The sequence below is a fragment of the Haliotis rubra genome, unplaced genomic scaffold, assembly GCF_003918875.1.
Source record: "Haliotis rubra isolate DU_JTF1 unplaced genomic scaffold, ASM391887v1 Scf296, whole genome shotgun sequence".
Classification (NCBI taxonomy): Eukaryota; Metazoa; Mollusca; class Gastropoda; order Lepetellida; family Haliotidae; genus Haliotis; species Haliotis rubra.
Genome location: NW_025766964.1, coordinates 1,113,568 through 1,125,002, shown reverse-complemented (window position 1 = coordinate 1,125,002; position 11,435 = coordinate 1,113,568). Strand labels below are relative to the sequence as shown.

The window sequence follows — 11,435 nt, the reverse complement described above, 5'->3', positions numbered from 1 at the left end:
CGCCTGGTTCCTCTGAGCTGTCGTGAGTCGTGGCATCTTGCTGACGTTGTAATGTGAATGTTTCAACCAGGTTTGGGGGTGCATTTTAAATACCAAACAGTGAGTGAGTGAGTATACTGACTATTAACGTGACATCGACAATATTTCAGTCATATCTGACGAAAACATTTTATAAATAAATTATATTTGGGGTATTTTTTTATATGTTTAGGAAATATTAGTATGTTGGTTGTTTCAACTGTAAACATAGAGCTGTTTTCTTTTAATCGAGAAGACATTATTCTGGATCCAGTGACAGTGGCACAAGCAACTGTGTCATCATCCTTGGAACCATCTGTAAGTATAGATTTGTACGTATCATATTTACTTCTTAACTGATTAAATTCTTGTCTTTACTGGAACTCATTCTTGAATGTGGTCAATGTTAGCAGTGGAAAGGAAAGGTTTAATTCGTGTTCTAAGATTTTGTATTATACAGATCCGCAAAAAGAGGATGCAGGGTTGGATTCATTAGAATATGTCTTTAGTGACATTGCAAAGGACATTTGATACGGCGATATTATAAGATGGATAATCGGCTTCGAGTTAAAGGCTATCAACAGGACAGGTTCTAAAGGATTTACAGCTCATATAATGGAATAATTCATAATAGTCTTCACCATTGTCTGAGTTGATTTATTCTTTTCATCTCCTGTTCTGATACTTTTAAAATAATTTGACCTAATTTGATGATGATGAATGCTTGGCGAGAGTTTTGCCAAGTGTATTTGCAATGTCAGCTTTATCAGTAACTGAATTGTCACCGCCCTTCACATCGTGAACAGACGATTGTGAGTCTTTGTCTTGTATCCTTTGTGTCATGTTCCACACCTTCGACATAGATGTACGAGAATGTAGTTTGGAAACATCGTTCCTCTAAGACTGACGCTTATTCTTTTAAAATGCGCATCGAGCCTTGGCATTAGATTTGAACATTAATTAATTTATTTCTTCGTTCTTCCTTTACTTTCTGGCCATATGTTGTAAAACCATATCTTACGAATATGAGAAGTTGCAGAGAACATAGGAATTGGTTTGTTAGCAATGTCATTAAGTATATCCAAAAACGACTGCACAGGATCTTTAATATTCCTGAAAAAGTTATGCTGTAAGTGTTCAATACATAGTGTTTCATATAATGATCAGTCAGTCTTGGTGAAGTTTCTTCTTGACAAAGGTGGATCATCACCAGGGTTTTGAGAATGGTAGGGAAGTGCTCAGTCCCACATTATGGACCATCCATTCAAATTCATTGTATAAGGTGGAATCGGCAAGTGCCAGACCTAGGTCAGAATATGTTCCAGTAGGTGGACGTAGATATGTGGTTGAATCATCACTAAATACACAAAGGTTATTCTCTGAAATAACTGCAAGGATTTTATCCTTTTTATTAGTACGGACACTTCCCAAAAGCGGGTTCTTTCCGTTGTGATCACCCCATGATAATATATAGCTTTGGAAGCTGACCATACAGATTTTGAAGGAGAGGGATACAATGAAGGAGGGATATACAATGTGCAGCAACAGTTTGACTTCTATTATAGTCTGTTTGCAGTGAAAACGTACCGACGAATTTCACTCTAAACGATTGCGAATCCTCAAAATTTTACCTTGCCAATTAAACATTCAAATCTCAGAATTTTATTCAACTTAGGATAAAAGTTGTTTAACAAACGATCATAGTTTCAAATCGCTATCATTGGTTTGTATTACAAGGGGGTATGCACTTTAAATGAAACACCGAGAACAAGTAGTGTTGGTTTAAGTTAACGCTCATCACGTACCGTACGTGCATTTGTTTCACTGTTCAATCTACTGGGCTTATCCCCTTGTAATGCAAATCAATAATAGCGATTTGAATCTATGATCAAAGTTGATTAAAATTCTGAGCTTTAAATGTTTATTTGGCAAGGTAAAATTGTGAGGATTCGCAATCTTAATTTCACTCAATTTGATTTACTTTTTTGTTTAAAGTGAAATTCACTGCAAACAGACTATAAGAGAGACTGGGTTGTGCATAATAGCCTGTCGCACTAAAATGGGAGTTCCTCTATTTGCATTATCATCTGGAGGAGAAAGGGAATGATAATCACTGCACTGAAAATCCAGTCTCAATAATTTATTTCCTTGGGAGTTATGTTTAAGTCTTCTGCAATTCCACTGCATTATATGGGACAATTGAGTCATAGTGGCTCAATTGGAGATGGGTCTCGTGAATGTGAGGAGGAACTATTCCCCTTTCTGTCCTGCGAGGGCTATGTCTGGAGGTAGAAACGGGTTCTCTAGAGGAACCTCTGAAGGTGTCTGTTTCCTGTTTGTGTTCCTCCTTTCGTTTTGACGAATGAACAGTGTCGGGCTGTTTGCTAGATGTTTGAGATGGTGTCTCAGGCCGACTTTCGGTCTGAGATCCAGACTTAGTTTCCAAGAATTGGTTCGAGAGCCGTGTTCAGTAACGTTGCTCGTGAATGTGAGGAGGAACTATTTCTCCTTCTGTCCCGCGAGGGTTATGTCTAGAGGTAGAAAGGGGTTCTCTAGAGGAACCTCTGAAGGTGTCTGTTTCCTATTTAGTTTTTACCTTTCTTTTTCGACGAATGAACAGTGTCGGGCTGTTTGCTAGATGTTTGTGATGGTGTCTCCGGCCGACTTTCAGTCTGAGAGTCAGATTTAGTTTCCAAGAATTGGTTCGAGAGCCATGTTCAGTAACGTTTCTCGTGAATGTGAGGAGGAACTATTCCTCCTTCTGACCTGCGAGGGCCATGTTTAGAGGTAGAAATGGGTTCTCTAGAGAAACCTCTGAAGGTGTCTGTTTCCTATTTATTTTTTACCTTTCTTTTTCGACGACAGTCTTTTTCTTTTTTCGACAGTGTCGGGCTGTTTGCCAGATGTTTGTGATGGTGTCTCAGGCCGACTTTCAGTCTGAGATCCAGACACAGTTTCCAAGAATTGGTTCGAGAGCCGTGTTCAGTAGCAGTACCGCGAGTGCTGAGCACTGAGCATACATCATGGTTATACCCCTTAGTAATCACTGTGCGAACCCGCGAGCTTATGGATACTGGCCCGGTAGTGGCACTTCTGAACAAGTCTAACACATTGAAACGAGCCGGATTCGGATTCAGTATAGTGATGGGTGTATTTCTTGGCAAGAGTGCACTTTAGCAGCCGCACCCCGCACGGCTCGTTGCGGAGCAACTGTCGCGCTATAGCGCTTTATAGCGCTACTTCGCTTTGTGCTGTCTTGCTATATTGCGATAATTGCTTCGTCTCCCTTCGCTGCCGGTCAACGATCGGCGTGACGAGCGAATGCTTTTTTTGTGCATTGAAGTTGTTTTGGGCAAAGTGATAATTTCACTGCTGTAAAAATATCGCTTTTGTCAAACTGAGAAATCTCAAATAATATACAAAAAAAACTGGACGTTTATCACCCGAACATCAGACCTTGTCCAAATGCATGTTTCACCTGTTAACACCACGGGTTAAGCCGTCCATAATTTTGGTTTATTCCAATATATACTATCTGAGAGCCCTCGGGAATTGATCTTTTTCAAATTTTCTCTATGCGACCAAACGGTCACACTTTGGCAAAATACCCATGAACTTGACCTCTTTCAGTCCTTTCGTAAATTAATAGGATAGGCGGATCCAGAGGGGCAGGGAGCAATATATTTGTTGAAATATTTACTGACTTTTCTACTACATTAAAAATTCATACCTCCGAAACTACACATAAACTTAAAATGGGAATATCGATTGACATTTGAAGGTCAAGGATTGGTAGATTTATTAGGGGTCGGGTGGTAAGGCTCGCTGATTTGGTTGACAGATGTCATTGTATTTGCTGCAATACACACGCATGACATTATATACAACTAATTTATAACATTTACAGTGCTGCATCGTTTACATTCTCAACTGATATTGTCAGAAACTGTGTAGGAAATAATGCATAGGTTACCTGCTACAATTCAGAGTTGTATTAATTGGGAACTTTCATATTTTCAATAATATGTATCACTGTTCTGATAATAACAAACGGAATATTTCTGAAGGATTACCCAGCAATGGAGTGTTTCACATAACATGTTATGTCATTTGATATGTACTAACTGACATGAACACTAATGACAAAACACACCCCATCTTGCTTTGTCTCCCTTTGACCTCTCCAGTAGGTATTTTGGCACCCTTGTCCTTCAGCTGGTTGAACACCAGCATGAACATGACAATACTGACCCCTGTTGTAAAAGTGTAAAACTGATCTTCAGTCATCATTGACTATGTGATATTGAATGATAACCACCACCATAAATCAAATATGAATCTGATGCTTTTGGTTACAATGCACCATCCCAAAGGATTCATCAATGTAATACTTTGATTCTTTTAGATATGCTGGTATCTTGTATGTATATACGTTATACAATATACAATGTATTAAATGTACCAGTGTAAAACTTGCTGCTTTTGTTGTTTCTGGTGATGTCATCCATTGTTAATACACAAGGAAGAAGTGTTTCATTGTCAAAACACCGAAGGATCTTTTTAGTAATCCTAATTATCTTTTATTAAGGAAATATACCTTATCGACACATTTTGATTCGTATGTATTGTAGAAAGATATATTATTATAATTGGACGTTACACTATGTATTAACACTTATAAATGTGTGACTCAGGTGTTTTTTCATCATTGTCTGAGAAATTAGTCATATGACATTAACGATATTTACAATTTTCAAATATCACCCCAGGGAAACATATACTGGCCACATAAAGAAACTGTGCACACAGAAAATATAAAGATAGGCAAACAGCGCCTTTATACATAAATATAGGTGTGAACATAACAAGTATTGGAGACATTTAAACGCTCATGCAGGTGCCAGACGACGTGACGTCATTGATGGTGGCGTATGGACTTGCAATGTGTTACTGCACGTGCAGCCTGTGCAGCTGCACACAGCATATGAAACTCAGAAATTGCTGTCACTGTCGAAAGCTTGATCTTTGGTCATTCAAACGTTCACAAATTCACATGAGAAGTCACATGCACATCATGCAAAGATTAACATCTGCTCAATGTCATGAAGCCATTGGAATGGTTCGAGCAGGCATGAGCCAAGAACAAGTGGCAGCACATTTCCAATGCCATCGTAACACGATATCTGCATTGGTCAGGCGTTATGGAAACAGTAATGACGTCGCCGGCCACCAACGTTGTAGGCGTCCCCGAGTAACGACGCCAAGACAGAACAGATGGATTCGGGTGACTCATCTCAGACACAGGTTCCAGACGGCAGTGACCACGTCCAAACCATTCCCTAGGCCTTCATTTGGAAAATTTGGTAGCCTCTATGCACCGCTGTGCTTCACGCGCATGATGGTCATACCCGTTATTGACTTAGTGACTTCGACGTGTGACCTCCGACTCAATTTTGAACTTCTAACGTCATCGTTACGGATATTGTTCATGTTCTTTTGACATGTTGTTGAGGCCCGATACTTCAGCTTATAAAGTGTCTACATCATTTGGTCTTTTCTGTGTTGTATTCCAATTCTGAAGGAATTTTCAGTGTGCACAGTTCCATTATGTTGCTACCATACATTGTTGCATATTCAATCACCTACGAAGTGTTTGGAACAAATATAGGTATGCCTCGTGATGCTTTTGACATCAAATCCCCCTCGACCACAGGCCCTCGTCCATCTCAAACATTTCCCCGGTTGACTCTTCAGCTTCGGAAAAAGGAATAAAAACATACGTTTCCCATCTCATGGCATTCCTTGTACCTGTTATCAGACTTACACAAGCCATAACAACAGTGGTGGTAAAGCATCTTCAGTTTCTTTCGGTAAAAACGTTAGATAGTAATACGGTCAAACACGTTAAAAGTTTTGACAGTTTGCCCGCGGTCACTTGGTTTTGTAAAAGGACATCACTCTAAACGAACTTATTTCGCGAAACTGGAAGATGGAATACAATGTCAAGCGAGGACAAAATCAGCGAGTCTGACCATCCGATCCCGTTAGTAGACTCTTACGACAAGCATGGGTTGCTGGAGTCCAATTATAACCCAGACCTTCACAGGATGTAGGGTTATTCAGCTGTACGAAAGACCTCACGACTATTGGTCATCGACTGTTATGTGTGGTGCATACTTTGCTATTACGCTCCGGTATAAAACCGAATCTTGGTCCTTACACACAAACTACTGAGCAAGGAAGTCCGCAACCGGGACAGAAACGGATAAAACATATTTTGAAGGACTGTTCTCAGAAATCAGACTTGTATCTAATAAGATCGACAAGACCAATCTGATCTGTCTTCACAACTGCTGACTCAACTCAAAATGTGATAATATGGAGAGAAACAAAACAAGACGTAGGGAATCTCACCAAATAAAATGACTTGAGGACCAAAACAGCTGTTTTCTCTGACGCCATTTAGAAAACCATAAAAGTAGATGATGACAAATCGTTCGACAGAACGTCTGCAGAAGCGTCTCAGCCAATCGAAAGCTGGTGTGGTGTGTTGTACGTGCACACAACACCTGGCGGTCCAGCGAGGAGACTATTTCTGATGCGACACTGAAGACATTCTTCAGTAGCCTGATGAAAGTTTCAACAGTTCGATTCACCGTTTAAACTCATCATTTGGGGCCTGACTAACGACGACACAGCATGGCTTCTCTGAGATCTGCACTCCGACGTCTCACCACCAGGCGCCACTCTACCAGGTCCGTCTTGGCCTATAGGATGGTAGTGCTTGGTAAAACTGGCGTTGGAAAAACTGCCATCATATCTCAGTTCCGACAGCGAGAGTTGAAGGAAGACGAGTCCACCTACAACATTGAAAGAGCCGTCTTCAAAACCCACAATGCATTACTCAGCTTAGACATAGTTGATACCGCAGGCATTCATAGAGCGTTTCCCATGCTGGAATTTTCAATATGTAAAAGTGATGCGTTTATGTTGGTGTATTCGGTGGACGATCAGGAATCTTTTGAAATGATGCAACGGCTTCGTCACGAAATCATTGAGTTGAAGATGGATAAAGACGTTCCTATCGTAGTTGTTGCCAATAAGCAGGACCTCCCTGACGACGAGAAGGCTGTGCCGTGCAACGCAGCCGAGTATTTGATCAGAAGGAAATGGAGACATGGCTACGTCGAGGCATCGTCCTTCAACTACGATCAGGTTTGTGAAGCGTTCAAACAAATTGTCAGACAGTTGACTCGCAATGTTTCACTCACTCCGGTTCTAAAGAGACGGAGTCCATCTGTAGCAGGCCCAGCACCAGGACCACAGCGGAGCTCTTTCATCACATTCCTACGTGGGCTCTTGAAGAAAAGGGATGTGTAGCGTGTTCACATAGTAATCAGACATGTTCCAAGACAAAGTAAGTTAGGGATATTGGTATGTTTATGATTGATATTTTGTCAGTGTGTCAATAAATAAATAGGTTATTATTCATAATTTCAAAATTTACATATATCCTTAACTATTTTTGTCCATTATATTTCATGTCTGAGTGTTACGTATTTACCTTTAAACTCCGCCCAGTTCACTATGTTTTATGAAGAGATAAATGTCGTAAATTGTTTTGGCATTATTTATGCCATGTTGAGTGTATTTACTAGTTCTTGGTCATCATGTATTTAAGTCTAATCAACAGAAACAGCTAGTTTTGATCTTTTAAGTTATACCATGGTGAAGTAGTCGTTTGTTTATGAAAGGCTCTACAGTTTGATGTATGTGCAATTTGTCCCCTTGTTGAAATCCAGTGAGTGAGTGAGTGAGAGAGTGAGTTAAAATTTAACGTCACCTCGGCAATATTTCAGCCATATAGTGACGAGAAATGCTTTACATAAACAATAAATGTAAGTTGCTAAATAAACAGTCATCGAAGGACTGTAAGATAACTAGAGTATCACAGATGGAGTCTAAAACTAGCATGAACATGTAAAACTATTTTATTTACGAAGACAATACGATATAAAAACGAGCTATAGGTAGCAAACAACTGAAGGTAGATCACCATACTAGGGACAATGGGGACTTACAGTGCTTTTGCTACCTGCATGGACCCTGTTGAAATCCAGAGTGCCATGGGCGGATCCAGGGTCAAACGTACCCCAGCTAGCTTACAGAGCCAGAAACGTATGTGGGTTCGAATCCAAGGATTACCATGAGTCTATGTACGTCAGCACCAGCACTTGTAATCAATGATCTTATGTAAGGGGTCACAGTTATGCAACGGGCTACTTTGACTATTTCTATTATTGTTATAAGATGAGACACAAATGTAAAAATGACACCACGTGAGATGCTGCTCTATTACGAGGTGAGATTTGTCTGTATTTGTCTCAAGACACGCCTGCCTCAATTTTCCACGTATCACAAACGTTTAAATGAAGCTGTTGTTACCAGATATTGTAAACCTGGATTACTGTAGCAACATTGTGTATTGTTAGTAACATTGTCGTTGTAAACTCTAAGGATACTAATGTGAATAAAACTGATTAACTCTCCCATTTCACAAATTTTCTTTCAAGTGTGTGAGCTTGCTTCTTATCACTTCTGTATGAAGACGGTTTGTTAATAATCGGATCTGGACCAGACGATCAATTGATTGCCATCATGAGCATCGACCTGCTGAAAGGGGAACATTCCTGGAGTTGCACCCCCTTGCCCGCTTGGAGAGCTGCGGTAGTTACTGTCCAACAGTAGCCGCCACTCTGTTACTGGAATATAGGCCTGTCGGCCGAGCCAAAACTTAAATCAACATTAAACCTATTTATTTTCTTTGTAATTCTTATATCACGAAGTACCCGTGAAGATCCGGGTTAGAATTGGTCTTCAGTAACCCATGCTTGTCGTAAGAGGCGACCACCGGGATCGGGTGGTCAGGCTCGCTGACTTTGTCGACACATGTCATCGTATCCCAATTGCGTAGATCGAGGTTCATGCCGTTAATCACTGGATTGTCTGGTCCAGGCTCGATTATTTACTGACCGTCGCCTTAAAGCTGGAATAGTGTTGAGTGCGGCGTAAAACTAAACTCACTCATATCACGAATTACAGAAGCTGGAAGTTGCCTTGACTAAAGATTGTGCTCAAAGCACGAAAAACTAGCGTGTCTGGACGGTTGTCCAGTTATGACATAACTTATCAGTATCAGTTCTAGGTTATTGTTGAAGAGAAAGACATCTCCCATAATGAACACAATATAATGGGATATTTGACACAAGTCAAGGCGTTCAAAAGTGGATGACACCTAACAAACTAAAGTTTAATAATAACAAAACAGAATTCATCGTTAAATGGCACCAAAAAACAGCTTTTCAAACTTGGCAATTCTATTATTGATGCAGGAGGGCACAGTGTTTCCACAGCGAAGCAAGTGAAATAAACCTGGGAATAATCTGGGAAAATAAGAAAGTATCTTAACCTTGAGACGAGCAGACTCCTCGTCCCTGCCTACCTGACCTTAGGGTTGGATTATTGCAATGCGATGTGGGCTCGATCTAGTTCTATCACCCATCTGCAGAAGATCAATAACAAAGCAGCTCGCATTATCACAAGGACTAAACCACGTGAGCATATAACATCTGTTTTAAAACAATTTCATTGTCTCCAAGTTCAGCAAACGATGGTGTACGAGGTTTTATCAGTGACATATGCTGCTCTTCACAAAGATAACTCCGCTCTCTACCTAAAGGATCTTATTCAGATGTATATACCAGGATGACATCTCCGATCTCAGAATATGTACAGTGTCTCGGTTCCCTCAACATCCACTAAACTTGCTGGCCGTGCCTTCTCCCAAAATGCGCTCACCTTGTACAACAGCTCATCTCGAACTTGGAAAAAAGGCGCTATACAAATTGATTATTTTTATGATTTACAGATTAAAAATAGTATGTAGCAGAGAAGGTTCGGGCACAGTCAGGGTGGTAAGACTCATCATCGGCTCAGGGCACTTGCCCCCTCTACACGCAACAAAGACGGCGAATAGGAAACGCTGCCTAGTCGAACCCACCAAGAAAGTTTTAGAGAATATGTAGACTGCCCAACACTGCAGTCTTCTGCATTACCCGGAGTGTCAAAAGGGCTGTGCTCCCACCGGAGAACCCGGGCATTCTCCTGATCTGTGCCAAGAGATCAGGAGGTACCAAACCAATGGCACCGAGAACAATGGGAAGCCTGACAAGGCCCGCATATTTATCATACTTTTCGTGAATCTTGCCAATCACATTGCTGTCAAAAGGGACATAAAAGTCAATGATATAAATATATTCATTGGCTTTACAAAAAGGACAAGATCAGGTTTGTTGGCTGGAATTCTTCAGAGGCTGCATTTGGGCCTATTCCAAAGAAGTTTAAAAGCATCATTTTCCATGACACCCTGGACATGTTCAGGGTCAAACCTCTGTACCATAGATGGACCTCTCAGTCAAAGCCACATGCATGGCGAAGACGGTAGTAGAAGCAACGGGCCATGCCATTATGTTGTTTACGATATGCTGTTTTTGCCAAGGATGGGCATCCACTGACAAGGTGTTGGACTGTCCCTGCAAATTCATTACACAATCAACATTTCATGTCAATATTGTCTTTAAGAATCATATTCAGGCCATTGCGAGTGGGAGGTGACTGGTCCACTGAGTGAGTTAAAATTTATAGTCACTTGCAATATTTCAGCCATATCGTGACTAAAAGGGTCATGTTGAAATACTTTATGACGTTATATCTTCAAATCTGTCTGTGAAGGACAGTAAAAGAACTAGAATATCACAGTTAAAGGTTTGAAACTAGCGTGTGACTTGAAAGTATATACAATTTAGGACATTACAACATAAAATGGGCTAAAGCTACTGAAGGTACAATGCCTTTGCTACCTGCATGGACCATAGCTGGATTTACACCATCCCTTCAGCCGCTGGCGATGGTAGAGAAATTTAGCCATAATTTAATAACAAAAATTCTACGATTAAAAGGCATGGTTGAGCTAAATTGACTTTGAAAGTTTTGGGACTTACGTACCCTCTCAGGAGGACAACAATCTTACGATACTTCAACCCCCCTTTGAGGATAAAGCCACTAACAATCGCAGTTGCTAATTTATACTACCATTGATAAGATGACATTTATCTATTTACAAAACAAGTTATTCAAAATTTATAAAATAATTCTATTTCTTTTAAAGAAAAACAATCATTAAATGATAATTTACATTATTAAGATGATCCTTAATCGTTTTGACACTGAAATATGTATCCCTTGTGATGGAAAAATCAATACAGTCAAGCAGGACATGCTTGATCGTGATTCTTTCATCACAAGGAATGCAAAATGGAGGATCTTCGCTTTTAGACAAATAGTCATGAATATATCTA

General features: G+C 40.3%; 1 protein-coding gene across 1 annotated transcript; it reads left to right on the top strand.

Annotated features, from left to right (window-relative positions):
- Positions 1-6,717: 6,717 nt before the first annotated feature.
- On the top strand, positions 6,718-7,398 carry LOC124282209 (ras-related protein Rap-1A-like). The gene has a single exon (XM_046718168.1). It carries the CDS (start codon positions 6,718-6,720, stop codon positions 7,396-7,398), a length of 681 nt encoding a protein of 226 aa, XP_046574124.1.
- The last annotated feature ends 4,037 nt before the right edge of the window (positions 7,399-11,435 follow it).

Coding starts and splice junctions, on each gene's coding strand:
- LOC124282209 (XM_046718168.1), top strand. CDS start 6,718: ATGGCTTCTCTGAGATCTGCACTCCGACGTCTCACCACCAGGCGCCAC.